Source organism: Bombus fervidus, chromosome 13, assembly GCF_041682495.2.
Source record: "Bombus fervidus isolate BK054 chromosome 13, iyBomFerv1, whole genome shotgun sequence".
Classification (NCBI taxonomy): Eukaryota; Metazoa; Arthropoda; class Insecta; order Hymenoptera; family Apidae; genus Bombus; species Bombus fervidus.
Window position 1 is genome coordinate 6,750,097 of NC_091529.1, and position 19,716 is coordinate 6,769,812.

Genomic DNA, 19,716 nt, shown 5'->3' on the forward strand with positions numbered 1-19,716 from the left:
GGTAAAGAAATTTTCTGCCAGGGTTCTACCTTTTTAATTGTATTCTAAAATATATGAATCTACAGTCTACTTGCGGTACTAACAATAATTTCAAAAAGTTTCGAACAATGCGCATGATATATTAGTATTCTGTGGTAAGTGTCCCACAGTAGATCGATACAAAACGTAACATTAGTGGTTTCAGTCAATGTTCCGTGTTACTTTAAAGTTCTGTCGATAAATCGTAGCGCCCTGAGGGTCGATTACCGATTGATTCGTCTTGCAGGATCGTCTTTATCCCCGGTCCTACTATGTCTTAGCTGGTGGACAGTATAAATGGGTTCGCTGTCCACAGGAGTCCGATAATTTGGCAGCCGAGAGGGTTGTAAGAGGGCTTTGACCAGTTTGTCAGCCACTGATGTACCTAAGAGGGTCCTTCGGCTACGCTACGTCAATTTGTCTTGCACCGTAATGGATAAACTCCCTACGATTTGTCACTGACCGATTCTCATTCAAAATCAATTGATCGCGAACACCTCTTTCGTGCATTTTCAATATTTTTTAATATTATAGGGATCGATATCGTAGTTATTTTAAAACTCGTTTGAAAGTGAGGAGTGCTTTGTAATTACTTCCTGCTGCATATGTTCGATCATTTCCGACTCAATTATGTTTTTTCAGCACGTTGTCTGTCAAATGAAATATATATGTTTTGAGAACACATTAGCAATAATGTATACATAAAAAATTTTTCTTAAATTTAAAGTCTTAAAATTTTCTTAAATTCTTTTTGAACGGAAAATTTCTTATTCGAATAGTAAATCTTTTATTGAATGTTTCTTTTTTTTTTTTTTACTATTCTAATAGAGCTAATAATTTCATTAATTACGTCATTGTGTTTTCGCTAAGTGTGTTGTATATGTTAATTAATAATGTTAATTTGCATTGAAATAATTTTCGAAAGCTACAAATTTTGCATTAGATCTTTTCGGACGCAATAACGTAATTTTTCACATTAACTATGTTAATTATTTTAACGAATACGAAACTCTATATGCATTCATTACATTTACCACATTTTCATATATTGATATTTATTACTACGTAATTATATGCGATACGACTGTTGCAGAATACGGTGTAGATTTTGCAAATAATTCCTAAAAGCACTGGCATAATGAGAAAGATACGGAACGTGCAAAGAAAATGAGTTTTCATATGAAACGTGAAAGTAGAGTGCAATTAAAAATGTACATACGGTTTAGAGATAGCTGGAAACTTAATTAAGTATGAATTATAAAAATAAAAGAACTACAATGTAGAGGGTGAATCTGTACATATGAACGTGATTAATATGTATCAATTATATTTCGTATAATGCTTTATGTACATTTCTACATTTCTATACCATGAAGAAATTGTTACTTTTTATTCATTTTTCTAAATAAGTGCAATATGATTGTATCATAAACTGGTTCTCATTGAATGTTATCAGTATCTAGTGACAAATGATATAACTGTTATTTCGAAACTGCGTTATCGACCTATAGTACGAGTCTTTACAACAAGTTACAAGGAAAGGTATAATCGTTGACTAAGTACAGGATAAATGTAAATTTAAGAAATTATACGATAATGTTGAGAATGAAATCTAATTCTATAATGATTCACGTACTTAACTATCTGTATTAAAACAAATATTCTGAATTAGAACGTAATATATGTATTAAAACAAAATATATGTAACAGACATAACTTAATTCTAACATAAATAATATATAATTCATATTTATTTTTACAACATAATTATTGTATAAGCATTTCTTTTAAGCTATTATAAATTAGTAGTTGCATTTCTTACAAGTCATGAACTGCTATCTACTGTGTAGCGAACGAACTGAAACTTCGAGAGTTTTTGGATAGATGGCAGCACACAGCCTGTCCGTAAACAAGGAACGCAATTGTATCCGACAGACACATGTTTTGTTAGACGAGAAGAGGAATATTGTGCGATAAGGACAGATATACAAACGATGTTATAATTGGCCGGCGGTGTTAGAATTGGAAGGTTAGGGAGAAAATTATAAATTGCTGTTAAACTATTTCGATTTATTAAAACTAATCATTACAAAAAAAAGAATAACTTATTTCTTATATTTAATTATACTTTTAAGCAATCGAAACAATACGATTGAAAATGGTGCCATATAAGTACACGGAGTCTATGCATGTTAAACCATCTTTAACTTTATTAAATGTGATTAAATTTTACTACAGTAGGGGAGAAATAAAATTCGCACGTTTTATCTAAACGCTTCTTATATATATATAATACAAATATAATACAATAAAATATAATACGAAAAATATCAAATGTTCTTCCTGTAAAGTCCGCGAGAGAGCGCTAATGTTGGCACAATAAACGTCACGTTACTAGGATGTAGCAGAGAGGTAGTAACGTCGTTCAAGCAGAAAATTTTATTGATGTTCAAAGTGTTTATTGAATTTTGACATTTCTATGGGTAAACAGAAATGTCGCACCACACCGTTTCTCCATGGCATCGTGAATAATATCATATTCATTTGGATCATGGACTGTAATGATGAAAAGGTGCATAACCAATTTCAATTACATTAGTGGTTTCTTTACCAATTATTCCAGTTTAATAGGTCATATATTTTCAACAGTATTTATAATCTCGTATAAATATTTTTACCATAGTATAATTATTTGTTTTAAAGTGTATTATTTTATTTATAAAATGTACTATTTTCTAAAATATTTTATTTTTTATAATTAGACTGGAGATGTTTATGCATTTTTGGAAAATTAGAAGTTATAAAAATATTCAGAATACATATAATGTATAAATTTGAAAGAAAATTTGAGAATATCCAATATAAAGTACTTGTTATGATATTTATTTATGCGTTACACTGTTAGGAAAGTTTGTAGCTTTTCCAAAATTAGAAATTTTAATAAAATAATATGTTGTATCATCAAGAATTTTTTATCTCATTACTTATAAAGTTATTTCACTCCAGCAGTTTCAATTATTTGATATATCATTTATTCTAACTTTTACACATATATTTAATGATAAGATATTAGAAGAATATTTTAAAACCATGCAAAACATTTTAAACAAATAAGTGGCAAAAAGTGGTCAAAAGAAACAGTCTATACTACTTAATAAAATTTTAATTGTATATAAATATATAATTCTTGCATTTTTCTTAAATCTTGTTACAAACAGTATAATAATATGAATTTGCATAAACAACATTATAGTCATAATCTTAGTTCAGTAGTATAGTTGTAATATATTAAATGATTTTCTTTACTTTTTAGGATACTATATAGATATATAGAAGATACTATATACAATAGTGTTTAATACACTATACGAATTAAATCTGAGATTTGTAACAGTGAAAGTAATCAAAATGTCTAAGAAAGTATCTTTACAATATAGCAGCATAAAAGATCTACAGCAAAAGACCAGAATCAATTACATTGGGAAAAAGCCCTCAGATATTTACAAAAGGCTCCCTGATATGTATAATCTGGCTGAGAATGCCAAATTACAAGGAGAGGAAGAGAAGCAATATATCATGTTAAAAAGATGGATGAACTGCATTGATTGGTTGAAAACCACTCGAGAATATAGAGATGACAGAACATTCTTGAATATGCATATCAAACAGGTGGGGAGTGGCTATGCTTTATTAAACTTATCATTCACAAATAAAGGTATTCCGAATGTAAAGTTTTTAGGTGTTATATGTTAAAATAGATTTGGGACAATTGATCCGAGCAAATAAAACATTGTGAATATGTCTTGCAGATCAATGAAGTAAAAAAACTACTTGCGGACTTGAATCAAAGATTAGATGCACGATACAAACTGCAGTTGAAAGAGACAACGTTGGGGAAGATTAATGTAGAAAAAATGGATGTAGATAATGAAAGAGGAGTAGATGCTTTTATGACTTCTGTTGATGGTCCTATAAAGTTACCTGAGACACCAACCAGGGATCCATTGGTCAGTGATAATGAAGAAATTATAAACTGTGATCAACTATTTCAATTAATACAAAAAGCAGATAGTAGATATTTGATCATTGATATCAGACCTAAGTTGAAATATGAAGCTTCAAGAATATTATCTGACAAATCTGTTAATATTCCTAATACCATAATAAAACCTGGGTAGGTGAACATTATTCTCTATATTATTCTAAAATGAATCTTTTTAGAATAATAAATCTTATATTTTAGCAAATTAACAACGTATTTTGAAGAATATCTTCGCAAAGATAAGAAATCTCTAGACCTGTTTAAACATAGGGCAGCACAATATGTCGATGTTATAATCCTGATCGATTGGGATACATCGAGCAAAACATTGACGCCTGAAAACCACTTAAATATACTAAGGAAAATTTTAGAAGATTGGGATCCTGGTATAAAATATAAAAGAATTACAATTTTGGATGGTGGTTACGCGGAATGGTTAACTCGGTATCCAGCATTTACAACAAATCCTAATATTGTAGAGCCTAGTTTACACGACATTGCAGACGAAATATTAGATAACATAGAGTACCCTGAATTAATACATTTAGACGAGGAAGAAAATATTATTAAGTCACGTGAAAATAAACTAATTAAATTAAAGCCAGTAAATAAGAACGAAATCGCGTCGAAAGGTAACATTACGAATGATAAAATGTGGTACAAACATATGGACTCAGAAATAAGTAACAATATTACTATGCGCCCTAAGAATTTTATGAATAGTTCTATCGAAGCAGATAAAGTCCCCAAAAGCAACACGAGTTCACGACAATACGATAATAATTCGTTAGATCTTCAGCATAAGAGAACATCGAATATTATTAGGAAGAATGACATGAAACCAATAGTAGATAGAAGTAGCAAACCAGTTTCCTTGGACACTTCTAATTCAGAATCGAAAGTAGTTTTGAAGTTAATGAAACAGTTAAATGAGTTGGCAAAGAATAAGCAGGACTTGGATCAAGAAATCTTAGAACAAGAACGCACTTTGTACATGCAACATGATATTAAGTACAAAGGTTCGAATGAGGAGGAATATATTCACAGTAATGTAAAGACTTTGCACTCGAAATTGGAAGATAAGGTATTGAATATGCTTAAATAACAAATTATGATTGTTATATACCTAATAAACAGTTACAACTGATAAAACTAATCGTGACATGTAACCAGTCTTTTATATAGTGATTACATACTAAAAATATAATGGGTTTCTTTACAGCAAAAAGAATATAAGAAAATCGAAGATGAACTTACCAAATATTATGGAAAAATGGAATCAATTAAATTTAATCCTACAGAGGAAAACGAAAAGGGCAATCTCGAGTTCACCCTAGCTTTACTGAAACGGCGAATGAAAGATACTTCTGCGGAGCGAAAAAAATTACGAGAGTGAGTACACAAATATAATATTAAAAATTATTTCATTTATTAATTATACATCTTTTTGCCAATAGAATATCTATGAAAAATAATTACAAAGAATTATCGATAAAAGAGAATGAAAATAATATCCACAAGGAACCTCTGAAAACGGATAGTACATCAATGGGAGGAAATTTAGAGCGTTCGTACTCCAGTCCAAACTTATTACAGGTATCTACAATTAGTTTACAAAAGAAGATTTAATTTAAAAACTTGATAACTTAAAGAATGTTTCTCTTTATAAATCGCTCAGTTGACGGATCGTAAAGCACCGCAAGTAGACAGAAGCTCGAAGCCACAAGTCTCGTCGTACAATCATAATGGGACTTATGGTGATAATAAAATGTCCCATTTGAGTTGGGCGAATCGCGAAGAAAGAATGACACCTGTTCATGGAAGTGTTGTAAGTATCAACACATCATTAAAAAGTTAAAAAAAAACGTGATAGTAACATAAAAAAGTGTTTAAAACAACATTAGTCGACATTCGTTATCACATGTTGTTTTGTATGAGATTCCATTGACAATTATAACTGTTGACAGTCACGTGTTTACCGTCCACGTGGATAAATCAGAATAAGACATACTAGGTGTGCAATTTACGAAATACAATTAAACTTTATATTAATTATTGTTTTGTTATATTAATACATAAAAATATACTACTCATTAGAGAAGATAGAATGAAAAAAAATACAATTTAAAACTTCATAATAGAATAAAATCGCGTGATTTTTCGTTTCTGTGTGGCAAATAAACACGTGAGCACAAAAACATTTTCTACCTGCACGGCTTCTGAATCCAATTTAGTTAAATCTTCTCGAAGTAACGCGTCACAGATATGTATCAGCATATGTCTGACTATTGTCACCAAACGCTACTACGGCGAAGTTCATTAACAAAACTTCAATTAAACTCTAAGATCGCGCGAATGAGTGTCGAATACATTAAAATTAGCAAGATTATAATATAGAATAATTAATTATGATCGACCTTGTCTTAAAATACATAGTAAATCATGTAATAAATAATTTATTAACAAATAACGTGTAAACGAAAGATGGTAAATTTGTCTAGAAAATTTGTACCGAATTTCAATGTTTATTATTTTAAAAAGGTAATTGATAAACATTGAAAATTTTACAAAACAATAAAAATAGACATAGAAGAGAATAAAATTCTTAATTTTCATTATATAAAAAGTTGTTAAAAAATAATTTTATTTAAAGAAGAGATATATGCCAATAAAGAATAAAGTATTTAGCATAGTGTCTTTCTTGTTACTGTGTTACAGTATCCAGGCATTACAGGGTTAAAAAACTTAGGCAACTCGTGTTACATGAACAGTATTATACAGTGCTTAAGTAATACCACGCATTTAGCCAAATACTTTATGGACAATTTGTACGCCGATGACCTAAATACTAATAACGATAACAATACGCAAGGCCAGGTTGTGGAAGAAGTAGCTCAAGTGATTAAAGCACTCTGGAGAGGTCAATACAAGAGCATATCGCCACATGATCTTAAGGTCTGATATTTTTATTTCTTCTATATAAATAAATCAATAAAAAATATTCGTATAAAGATATAATCTTTTATCTTTCTCTAGCTTCAATTTTTTATATTTTTTAAATTCGCTTTCTGTAATTGATTTGCACTTAAAAAATTGTATATTATAATGCATGATATTTATTTTCTCTTTTTATTTATGCATATTGTACTTTTAGATTCATGTATGCTCTAATAAGTGTATTATAATTGTTAGATCGCCGTGGGACAATACAAATTACAATTTGAAAGTTACGAACAACAAGACTCTCACGAGTTCCTCACTTTTCTCCTAGATTGGATGCATAACGATCTAAAAAAGGTAACATTTTACCCTATTACCATTAAATACTAAAATAAATTCAACAGAAGTTAAATTTTTCATTGTTTATAAAATTTTGTTCTTGTATTTACAGAATTGTAAAGTGCCTCTGGAAATGACAGTCGCCGAGAAAGCCTGGGATAAAGCGATGGATTCCCAAAAATCCATAATATCAGACTTGTTCTTTGGACAATTAAGGTCTACTATCACGTGCAGCTTTTGCAAGCAAAGTAGTACCACGTATGAGATTTTCAACAGCTTGACAATGTCGTTACCTCATGCCAATCGGTGTACATTAAACGTAAGCTTCCATTTTCCAATTTGAAATGAATTTTTTACTGTATATTAAACAGGTTCATTAATTTTATAGGACTGCATTTTAAAATTTGTAAGTGGACAGAAGGTAGTAGGATGGAAGTGTCCAAAGTGCCAGACACCTCGAGAAGCTACGAAGAAATTCGATTTCGTAAAATTGGCGCCTATTATGGTTATACATTTAAATCGTTTCGCCGAGAGTGGTGGATGGCTCGAGAAACGAAACACTGCTGTAGATTTTCCACTCACAGATTTCAATTTGAAACCATACTTGGTGGCGGATAGTAGCAGTGCTACGATTTCGAATATTCGCAGTTATAATTATAGTTACAGTTTATATGCAATGTCTAACCATTATGGGACCATGGAAGGCGGCCATTATACGGCCTTCTGTAAAAACGCGACCCAAAATAAGTAAGTAAATATTCTTCTTTAGCTTCATATCCATATTTATTCTTTATGGAGCTTCAAAGTGATAATTGGAGTAGTAATAAGGCAGGTGTAATATTCACACAAAGTATTTATTACAAGGAAGAAAAAGAAAGGTATAGATTTCATATTAAAAAATCCAAAAGTTTGTTATTATGAATATTAACTGATTGTAAATTTATTGCACGTTTGGAGGAGTTATTTGATTTTAATTAATTTTCTGAAAAGTGGAACTGCCTCCTTAGTGCACTAGCCGTCTCAATTATTAAAATTAATAACATTAATCATGTGGTTTCTTCTCAGGTGGTATAAATACGACGATCAAACAGTCACGGAAGTTACGGTGAATCAAGTAAGGTCTCAGAACACCAATGCCTATCTCTTATTTTATACATCTTTCTCGAGCAACATTATGTAGTATTAATACAAAGGGCTGACTTATTACTTAAGGCCATGAATGTTCTGTGACGGTGTAGATAATTGAATATTTTTTGTATGTACATGTATGAAGTGTATTAATTATGCGAATGTATACACACACAAACACACAATACTACAACGTCATGATGGGCTTTATTGGTGCTGGGATACGTTAAACAGTATGTAAATAAATAGCGTTGAACTGAAATTTATTACTTCGGTAGTATTGAAATTATATCACGTGATAGCAAAATTAGTGAAGCAAAAAAATGATATATTATGAAAGAAAATTGTATTTAGGACGCATTGCAGCCTGTTCTATTGTGATTATGCGTTTCAGTAACGTTGTTACACTCAGTACCTTAATATGTTGTAATATAAATATTTTACGTTGAGATTGCATTCTTCAAACACGAATGCAACACGTTCCTCATTCAACGCGATAATTTTATTATCGACAACTTATAATTTTTTTAATTTACACATTGTATAAAGTTATTTATAATCATTTGTTCATAGTTCTTGTATTATTTCGAGGATAAACAAACTATTCAGAACATAAATTTTATTCCGATTGTGTATATGTTGCGTGAATTCGACAACGTATCATGTCAGCATTTTGCAACTTATTTGCAAATTCAATAAGACACAACGACTTATTATTATTATATGTAATGAGAAATGCAAAGAAAAGTAAAAGTAATAGGAAAAATTAATGCTTTTGGAGCACATGTAAGCAACTATATAATAAAACAGTTGTAAAAAACTGTTTTTATATGACATTCGATGAATGTGTATAGAAAAGAGAAAAAAGAATAAATATTTGAAGATACTGTGTTCATATATTATCAATGCTTAAAAAATTATTGTTGAATAATTGTGTAACATCTATCGGATACGAATGTCTCCAAAAAGTGCCATCACTAGTTTGCTTATTTTGTATATGAAATAAAAATTTTCAAGCTTATGAATTCACAAGAGCTCATTTTTATTTGCATTACGCAAGTGTCGAAATTTTTATCGTCTAATTATACAATATAATTTAAACGTGTATGTATATTTAAAAAAAAAAAGAAGAAATTTTAAATATGGAATGTTTTTACTCATTTCAAAACTAAATTTATTGGTCTTGATATATTCTTTCCATAAAGATCATATTTATTAAGACTTAATATGTCATTTATGTAGCATTATTAAAAGAATGCGCACAACTTCAGTAAAAGCGTTTATACAAACCATGAGGTTTTTCGATTAAATTATATAAAATCAATTCTAGAATTACCGATTTTCTAGTTCGATATTGATTACTAAGGATTTATCCACTTTGCAGTCTATATTTTGTCGAAAAAGTTGTGCGTGTTGCCACGCGCAATTGCCTTGACCACCGGAAACAGTTACCGTGAGAATTAATTTCACTGCTCCTTTCAATTGATCCGTACGATAATCAGAAAAATCGCTAATAGGTAAAATTACAGACTTTTGATTTGCATTGTCAAAAATCGCTTCTACTTCCCACGATACATTAGCTTTATAAAATATTCTTATGGTAGTTTGTAAATGAAACGTCCTCACACACAGGTTTGGTTTCGTGACTACAAAGCACCATTTTACCTTGCCAGAAGTAGCTTCTGGAGAACGGGCTATATAGGTAACCTTCCAATCGTGCTCTTCTTTACGAAACATTCCACCTTCGATCTCATTTGTTCCATTTTGCCAACCAGATATATTCATTAATGCCATACCACTATTATCTGTTATCATATATACGTCGTTAACGATAGAATACTGCAAATGAAATGCCTCTCCATAGTTTGAAATGTCCCAAGAATAATTTTCTTTTGGCTTGGACTGAAAAATTTAATTAAGAATTAGTTTTTATCTTGTGAGTTTTATACATACGTGAATCAATTAATGTTAATTAGAAAATGATTCCATACCTCAGAAATTTCTCCTCGCGCTAATCTCCATTCATAAGAACCAGTGGATCGTCCTCCATAATTCTCATTGTCATCAGAATTTTTTTTATTGGGCACGTGAATCAATTCTATAAGTTCTAAAAGTCTTCGTTTTATCACATATTGCCGGCGAGTGGCACTATAGTTCGGGGAAGATTGACGATATTTATTCAATGAATCAATGAATTGTATCAGTTTACTTTCACAGGAGATATCTCTTCTTCTCAGCACTCCTAGCATATTACGCGTATATCTCCAAGTAACATCTTGCACCTCGTCTTTTGAATAAGCTATTATATAGCTTAGTTTCTTTTTCCAGCCCTTTTCGTACATCAATGGCCTGTCCATGACATCTTCGCATGGATCTAGATGAATCCATCTTTTTTCATGTATAGACCATACCTAAGTTATTAACATATTATCAATCACTCAATTATTTTGATGAAGTAAATTTTTTAATGAACATAATTGTGAGGACACCGATTTCCATATTGCAATGAGTTAACGAGTACCTTTGCACATATTTCCCATTTACGCAAGGTCAGTGATCATTACACACCTCTGTCCAAACGTGATCTGTTTCATCGTGTACATATCTTGCATCGTATCCTAGTGTTCGACACAAAAGCGTGAACACGTTCACCCATTCTCCGCACCGTCCGCGTCTTAGAGTTAACAATGGTTCAGGATCGATATAGCGAGGGAATTTCACCCGTGTTCCACATTTAGTACATCTGGAATGATATTTAACAATTATTAAACTACGTTCCAATAACAATCGCAGAACTTTTTAAAAAAAGGACATTGAAAATTTTAATTTCAAAATTAATACTAATTTCTTTCTGTTAGCTATGTTTGAATTGAGAATTATAATGGCTCTTAAAGAATATATATTGCTCTTTTTCTATTTATAAAGTTTAATTAAATCGTACATTCGATATTTATATATTTAGTATAGACCTACAAATCCTTTCTTCAAAAAATTCTCCAATTATTCTTGGAATTAAAATATATCAAGTTACTTATGTATCTCCACTTGTGAACATCTAGGATCATCTGGAGGTACTGTGTTCTGATGTTTACAATCTGAAAAACAAGCAGTACACTTTGGACTATCGACCCATGTGAAGAATTTATATTTAAACCAATGTAACAATTCCATGAGAAATATATCTTTAACATCGTCAACATCATCCTCACTGTATTGTTTTGTAACACTTTTCTCTGGAGCAGTCTGATTTAGTTTCACATGCCTGCAACAGTAAATTTGATGAACAAAACCAAATTTAGAGTAATATAATCATTTTTAAATAATTTATTATTACTTGTGCAATTGTCTGAGTCTAGTCATAGTAGCTATTTCAAGGTCTACAATGGGTATTACTTTTTTAGCTTTCTCTTGCAAGCTTGCATCTTCATATCGCAGAACTTTTTGAAAGTTGTTTATAATAGATTTGTAAAACCTGTTCTCTTCCACTGTGAATGTTAGCGGTATTAAACTATGCAATACTGGGTCTATAGTAACAGGTGCTTTGGCGTTTTTACTAAGCAATTTTTGTAGGGATTGCAATTTCGAAAGTGATGCTTCTTGTGGCAATGAGAGGCAGTCAGTGGTCTATTGAAAAAAAGGAATGTTAATGGTGCCTTATTAACTGGTCACAAATCAAATTAAATCTTATCATTTAACAAGATAGACTCCACGAAGATAGGAAAAAGGAATTCTACATATACTATACAATTAACTATTAAAATAACTATTAAAATTTAAGAAATATCTTATATTGAATCATAATCTGAGTTATGAGGACTGAAGAATTAAAGTCAAACTAGTGTAGGGATAGTGGGGATGGTGACGGTCAATTAACGACGCAGAATTCTGACCAGTTAGTAAATCACTATAGTACTTCACAAAATTCAATGAAATAAAAATCAATAACAATATCTTATTCTTAAAGTATAATTACCTCGACGAAGCCAATATCAAATAAACATTCGATGCCTCCAAGAGCAGGTAGCAATTTTGTAGTAACTAGAGGATGATCAAGTCGTACTTCCCGATATTTTTTGTCATTTGGATGGGACAGAATGTTTTGACAAACAGTTAACAATGCATTTTCAGCATCGTTTCGTATTTGTTCTTCGTTCTCTTTTAACAAATCCACGGATCGTAACAGATTTTTATCCATGGTTGAGATTTCTTTATTTTCACAAGTACAAGATGACACGTGCAAGTCTAGAGGAAAAATGTGATATTGCAGTTGGAATGCAAGTCATTCAGTGGTGTTACTAATCGTCTAGTAGCGCTCTTTGTGAGAAATGATATAAGCCGGGTAAAACAAAATAATTCGTGTCCTTATACGTTTGTATTTTAGAAATAACAATAAGTAGATATCTAATCATTCATTCAAATTTTCATCAGAAATGATCATGCCTCAGTATGATAAAAAAAGACAATTAGATACATACATATTTATAATTTTATCACACGAAGGTAAATTATCTTCTAAAGATATAGCAGGTACTCTTCTTTATCACTCATTGATACATATATAAGTAAGTATAAAGAACAATTTTTTCTTTGTTGCAGGCATCTATTTCATTTTATATCGAATGAATAAAAAAGCGTGAATTATGAAATTCGTAACATATATATTTAATCCATTCATTTGATAGCAACAGATTGTTGCAATTTTCCTAAGTATGTATGTATATTGTTTTACGATATCCTTTCGTATGACATTCTTTGGAACATACGTTCCATTATAATACATGGTAAAACCACAATTCCACGACTATATTCGATACGTTATTCTCAAACGAAGCCTGTTAAAAGTGCAAAAGTCCATTCCGTTTGAAATATAATAGCGTGTCTATAAACAACGTCCAACGCTGCTATTGTATGCTACTGATATCGTTAAGGAGCATCGTATACGATGTCACAGAATGGTGGCGAGATAAGAAAAGCATAGCCGATGCAACTCAGAATGCACTCGAAATGTATATGACATCTGTATGAAAAGGACATTGTATAGCTGTATCATTTGCGAGATAAAAAGTAACATTCCTATCGGTATCACGATGGATTCGAATCAGATTAAAGAATTTTCCAATATAATACAATATCTCTTGTGATTTTTTCTTATTTATTTATAAACAGCAAAGTTTTAGATATAAGTCATTTTTAGAAATTAATGAATCATTCGAAGATTGTTATTCCAAATAAATACTTATACTATGAGATATCAAATTTAAAAGTTATGGAGGTTAAGATTGTCCAGAATCTAAGGTTATGATAGGTTATGGAAAACGACTTACCTATGGACTATATGGTTATATCAAATCTCAAGATTACGAGGGAGGTCTTGGTTAATGGTACAAAGGCGGTTCTCAATAAACGCGAAGGTTATAGGAACGGCCTCTCAAATTCCTTCTTCGTTGTAAAGGTAAGCCTGCAAAAATCATTTCTAAAGTTGTGACAAAGGTCTTGAAATTTTCTATCCTGATAAATTCTCAAACTTTACTGTCATGAAAGTGATTCTTTCAGATTTACTACCTCATGGAGTATATTTCCTAAATTCTAAATAATCAAAGCGTAGATTTTAGGGTTTTTTTTTTTTTATTAGATTTTATTAAATTTTGAGACAGTAATTTCCCTTAAAATTTTTTAATTTATTAAACGCTAATATTGATCATTTCCAATTTTTTTTTTTCAGCAAATCATTCAATTTTCAAGGAAAAAAAATTGAATTGTAGTAAACAATTGTTTCTTTCCAAATTCTTTTTGTACCTCTAATTTATACGATTAGCTTCTACAAAGTTTCTATTATTTTAACATATTTTTTAAATTACTTCATTTAGACCTTTCTATGATTTTGTTAAGATTTAAAGAAGAAAAAGCTGAGTTCCAAAAAATGACTGAAACAGTCGAACGAACAAAGGGAAGTACTGCGTATTTTAATTTATGGTAAGAGTAAAAGTTGACAGATTAGAGATACAATTTTTTGAATGAAGCAGTTCGCGTTTCACTTTAGCGGGCCGTATAACGGCCTGATTTTCTACAACATTACTTTCTTTCAAACTCCGGACAATCGGTGGAAAGTGGAGCACTGCTTTTGTTTCATTTTTGATTATGTACAGCTGCCAGCATCGCGTTCTTAAGGCGGCCAACTTTTCGATGCTGCACATCCCTCTCGCTTTCTTTTTTCGCTTCTTATAAACCTACGATTTATCTACTACGTCAATTAACAAATTAACGATGCTTCAATTGGAATTATCCAACAAATATGAATATACCTCATTTTATTTTCATACAAGGTAATCGTACGATATTTGAATCATTATTTACTTCTTTAATATTAAATTATTTTAAATAATTCAATACTGAATATTCATTAATAACAATATTTCATTATCATTTCAAATGTACGATATTAGTTTAATCATATGCTTCTTTGAATTTATCTCGCAATTTATTTCTCCCTTTCGTTTACAAACTAATTATAATTATCAATTGATAACAATATTGTACAATAATATTAATAATAACAGTAAAATAAGTTAATGACATTAATAGTAGCAATAATATTATTACCGAGTGTTACTTTTAATATTAAACGATTTCAAGTAATTCAATATGTAACATCAATTAATGACAATATCACATAAAATAAACGATATTGTTTGAATTATTTGCTTCTTCCAATTTATTTCACAATTTATATTGCAATTTATTTCTTTCTTCTCGTATCATGTCACGATGTTAAGTACATAAACGTTTGAAGACAATATCCGGTTTAAAACGCGCGGGCTTTTTTTGTCACCGGAGGACATTCCCAGCGGTGGAATTATGAAATTGAATGTGCACGGGAATAAATTACCGAGTTCACACGGAAATAAACTTGATGGACAAACACGATGTCCGAGCGCAGACCGGCACAGATGTTTGTACACCCGGTGCAATTTTGCTGATTTCGCGAAACTTTCGCGAGATATTTACTCTTCGAAGCGTCGCGTCTCTCGTAATCGAATAGAACGACGAGTCTATTCAATCCAAGATCAAAAGTGTTTTCACAGAGAGTCGTTGGAAAAATGGGGAAATTTTCCACGTCATTAAAAACCACTTTCTATAATTAAATCTTGAAAACCATATTAGGTTAGGTAATAAGTTCGTTCGTGTAGTTTCGAAAGATTTTCGATCTATTATTACTGCAACGTCGAATATAGTTGATGCATTTGTGGGAAATTTAAAGATGTAAAGATGTATTTAAAATTTAAAAATATAGAAAAATCTGACATAATAGAACTTGCGATAATGTCTTTCGATACAGATCCATTTTTTCTCTTTTTTTTTTTTTCTTTAATACGTTCATAAAGATACGAATCTATGTAGGACTAAACATTCTCTGTTTATTCGTTGCTATTGTAAATTTAATCCTTTCGCTACCATGCGTCACACGTGCGACGCATTCTAATTCTTCGACTGTCTACTTGCATTTTTTCATTATTATATATGTGTAAAAATATACGTGTCGTATTATGTAACACATTGAAAATTTGAAATTTTAATTGTGAACAGCGACTTTTCTTTTAAACGATGGTAGCGAGAGGGTTCGTTATTTATAATATTTTTTACTTGTAGAAGAATAGAAGAATCTTCGAATTTAATTATTTGCAGAAATTTCACTTTCTTTCCTCATTATATCGATCTTTTTATCGTCGTATCAATTTTACATCGAAATTAATTAATTAATTTCGAAGACGAAGCACGTGAGGTGTACGGTACATGCACGAATCGTTCAAAGTAACGAACTTTTATGTAATTTTCATCTGGAAAAAATTTTGTTCGTGCCATTAAAGAATAATCTTAACGTTGAACGTTAGAGAAAAATAATTCTTCCATGGCATAACAAGTTTTCGATGTATAGATCGATGTTATGACGGTCAGTCAAGGTAATCGCGAAACGTTACGCTGCTTCGCCGTTAAATACGGCAAATGAAATAATGGATAAAGTTTTACAGAGTATAGAGTTCAGGAACAATATTGCTTTTAGAAAGCAATATTTCAACGGCTCGTAAAGTTCCCTTCCCGTCGTATCGTTAATCGGTTTCCGTTTCGAGCGTGGGCGGTTTTATTGAAAAAAAAGCCACGCGAAAGATTCTAAATAACATTTATAAATGTTCTGTGAAACGTAATCCCGGCGATCAGTTTTAATTCTGCTTTAATTAAATCACATTATCGTCGAAGATAAAAAGACCAAAAGGAAAAGTAGATTCCGATAGTATTATCATGGTTATTTCATTGGTCAGTGGGATATTGATTTTATATTCTATTGTGTTTGATAATTCCTTTCAGATAAATCCTCGATATCCCAAGATTTGTTAATGGATAGGAAGTTTCTATTACTATATCTTTTTTATCAATTTATTCTCTTCTTCTGTACTATTTTCAAAACAATAATACATAAAATTAGACAAGAACGAAGAGGAGAAGGAAACTGATTCTAGCAATATTATTCTTGTTATTTCGTCGATTGACAATCAAATTTTGGAAATATAACGCGAACTAGTTTTTCTTTTAATAATATGCATAATTTATCTGAAGAACTGTAGATAGATGTTCTGCTATTGACGGCGTATGTCGTTACAAACGTTGAGTCGTACTACTTGATAGAACCTTTTCTCTTGACATTGAGTCATACTACTTGATGGATCTTCTTCCCTATTTGCTTTACTATCAATAATTAAATTACCACCTGGTCGTTAAAATTGGCGTATGTAATTTAATGTAAAATTTAATGTAAAATAAAAATTGTTTAAATCAATTATTGTTATAATTAAGTAATTATAACCAATTAGATTCCGAGTGGTCAATTTATACGATGAAACAGGTTGTCTAGAGATCTTCTTTGATCTTTTCCAAATAGCGAAATTACATTTCTCCGACAACTTTCATAACACATTTTTTCAAATACATATTTATATAAGCAAATCATATGGAACTTCTTTTACGCAATAAAACAATTTTTTTCCATGAATAAATGATAGAATTAGTAATAAAAGCTCCTGAATAATTGATAATGAAACCTTCCTTTTCTCCGCCTTTACGAAGGAGGAACAATGCACGGCAATTTGAATTGAAAATTTAAATTCCGAACCGTAAACTAAAAATTCTGTTTTACCAACATAAAAATACTTCGCTTTATGTTATATTCTGGTGAATATCTTATTTTAAAACTAATTTAGTATTCTTTTTATTTAACACTTACATAATTTAAGCGTCACCGGAATAAAGATATTCTATCTTATCTTATGAAAATTTAATCATTTCAGGTAATCTAATATGTTATCCTATTTAGTAGCTCGTTAAGGTAGAACGTGAATTAAAAACACGGGGAATTAAGTGAAAACATCGATCACGAGATGAAGAGAATGATCGTTTCTTAAAAGAAAACTTTATTTCAGTTCGGTTGATAGAGGACGAGGATCATAGTTTGAGCAACGTTGACCTAGAATATCTGGTGGAAAAGCGACGAAAGCGGACAGGTACCCGCAGAGAGGCAAAGCGATAACAAAGCTCTCGCGGGAAGGCTGAATTGTCGTGGAATCCTTTGAAATACGAGATTGCACCGTCTCGGTGTGTTTCTTCGTTCGCTGGCTGCAAGATTTCCGTTAGCCTGGGCGAATCTTTTTCAACGGCATGGCTACTCGAGCCTTTCGAATTATCGATCCTCATTGTTGGAGCCGCGGATGCGACCAAGAGTATTATGCGCCAGAAAGAAGCCTCGTTGTTGCTTGCTGTTCCTCTTTCCTACGCTGTCCTTTCTCCAACAAGCCATAGGCTTGTGTAAAGGTACGTGGAATTTTATTGAACATTTTTGACGAAGTGAGATTCTTATTAAAATGTTAAATACAATTTATTAGAACATCAATGCGTCTGAAGATCGCATTATCCCTTCTGATTAAGATGTCTTATCTACCATTTTCGAAATTGAATTGAAAAAAGCAATTGGTTTTATCGGTAATCATCTTACAAAACGGACAACCTGACTGGTTTCAATGATGTTGAAATACGTTGTCAAGGTCAACATTCTGAACAACTTCTCCCTATATATGTTAGTGCTACTTATTTTGGATATTAAAGCCGAGTTACGGTAACGTCATATTACTTTTTCGCTTTAATATAATATCACTTTACATGAAAAAAGAAAAAAAAAAAAAAAAAAGAAACCTAGGGAACTTCAAATATTTGAATATATCTTGAAAAATGAAAGAATGTTGGATAGGACGTTTCAACCAGTGACAGTGCAGAAGTCAAGTGTGATAAAACGATAAAAAAGTTTAAGTGGAATTTAACACACAAATGAGTTAAAAAAAAAAAAAAAGAAAATATCAATATTATCACATGCTTTTCCCGCGATCTTCACGTTATCGGTTTACTACTCGCGAAACAAAGAACTCTTCTGAATATTTTTCTCTCCGAAAAACGTTCGACGCGTCGAACGATACTCGAGCACCTGAAGAGCGGCCTCTAGAAATCAGTAAGTTTAAAACGATCACTCGATGTTTCACATGTCATTGAGTGTTAAAGCTTTGGCAGCGGCGGGAAAATTCGAGAACGCTGCCTCCGCTCGACGTGCGCCGAAAATTCGATAAATTTCAATTTCCGACAAATAGCCTCGGCCAAGGTTCATCCACTTATTCTGCCTCCGATAAATTTTCAATATCCACGCCTCTATTGTACGCCAAACGTCCCGTCTCATCCCTCCATTTCACTTTCCTTCTCTCTCTCTCTCTCTCTCTCTTTCGTCTCTCTTGACCTGTACACGGGACATTCTCGTTCGTTTTGCACACGTGCCGGATACACGTGTACACACGGTCGTTAATGCTGAAACGTTGTTTTGCATCTCAAACGTTGCTTACAGCACGTTCGACGTCGATCGACAAGACGCTGATTTGCCTCGAAAAAGCGGGGCTCCGACACCAGCCTGGCGTAAACAGGTTAGATTGGAGAGACGTGTTTCCGATCCAATCATCGTTAGCATCCTTAATTTGTCATGGTAACGATGTAACTAGAAGTTTCCTTATAGAGGTTATGTTTTTAGACCGGCTAGTAATGGTGTCCTGCATATTGAAACGTATTGGGCGTTTCATTTGTCATGGATTCTTTGATAGGAATTTTTGTTACCTTTGTTAATAGGAGAATTACGTCAGTGCAAAATAGGGAAGTTTAAAGCGAGGAAT

General features: G+C 31.5%; 2 protein-coding genes across 3 annotated transcripts in view; one reads left to right on the plus strand and one right to left on the minus strand.

The window, feature by feature from the left end:
* The first annotated feature begins 2,380 nt into the window (after window positions 1-2,380).
* On the plus strand, window positions 2,381-9,499 carry LOC139993701 (ubiquitin carboxyl-terminal hydrolase 8). Of its 2 annotated transcripts, XM_072015668.2 has the most exons (12): window positions 2,381-2,590; window positions 3,332-3,687; window positions 3,828-4,192; window positions 4,262-5,144; window positions 5,283-5,452; window positions 5,518-5,656; window positions 5,739-5,888; window positions 6,779-7,015; window positions 7,253-7,357; window positions 7,452-7,658; window positions 7,728-8,086; window positions 8,405-9,499. In XM_072015668.2, the coding sequence occupies exons 2-12, from the start codon at window positions 3,427-3,429 to the stop codon at window positions 8,517-8,519; spliced, it is 2,991 nt and encodes a 996-aa protein (XP_071871769.1). In that variant the 5' UTR covers window positions 2,381-2,590; window positions 3,332-3,426; the 3' UTR covers window positions 8,520-9,499. The 2 variants fall into 2 exon arrangements, with proteins under 2 accessions (XP_071871769.1, XP_071871770.1); XM_072015669.1 differs by lacking the exon at window positions 2,381-2,590 and having other exon boundaries at window positions 3,594-3,733.
* A 115-nt stretch (window positions 9,500-9,614) lies between these two features.
* Window positions 9,615-19,716, minus strand: part of Pngl (N-glycanase Pngl) — a 53,091-nt gene continuing 42,989 nt past the window's right edge. Inside the window, exons 3-9 of the mRNA XM_072015674.1 lie at window positions 13,792-13,925; window positions 12,441-12,709; window positions 11,802-12,091; window positions 11,499-11,729; window positions 11,036-11,210; window positions 10,459-10,878; window positions 9,615-10,369 (exon numbers count right to left, since the gene is read on the minus strand). Of these exons, the coding sequence (XP_071871775.1) occupies window positions 9,800-10,369; window positions 10,459-10,878; window positions 11,036-11,210; window positions 11,499-11,729; window positions 11,802-12,091; window positions 12,441-12,662 (1,908 nt within the window). The 5' untranslated portion in view covers window positions 12,663-12,709; window positions 13,792-13,925 and the 3' untranslated portion in view covers window positions 9,615-9,799. The remainder of the gene's footprint in view (window positions 10,370-10,458; window positions 10,879-11,035; window positions 11,211-11,498; window positions 11,730-11,801; window positions 12,092-12,440; window positions 12,710-13,791; window positions 13,926-19,716) is intronic.

Bases quoted from the DNA above. Each gene is read 5' to 3' on its own strand.
- LOC139993701 (XM_072015668.2), top strand. From the start codon at position 3,427: ATGTCTAAGAAAGTATCTTTACAATATAGCAGCATAAAAGATCTACAG. The intron at 3,688-3,827 runs GTGGGGAGTGGC...TATGTCTTGCAG, and splicing joins TGAATATGCATATCAAACAG to ATCAATGAAGTAAAAAAACT. The intron at 8,087-8,404 runs GTAAGTAAATAT...GTTTCTTCTCAG, and splicing joins AAAAACGCGACCCAAAATAA to GTGGTATAAATACGACGATC.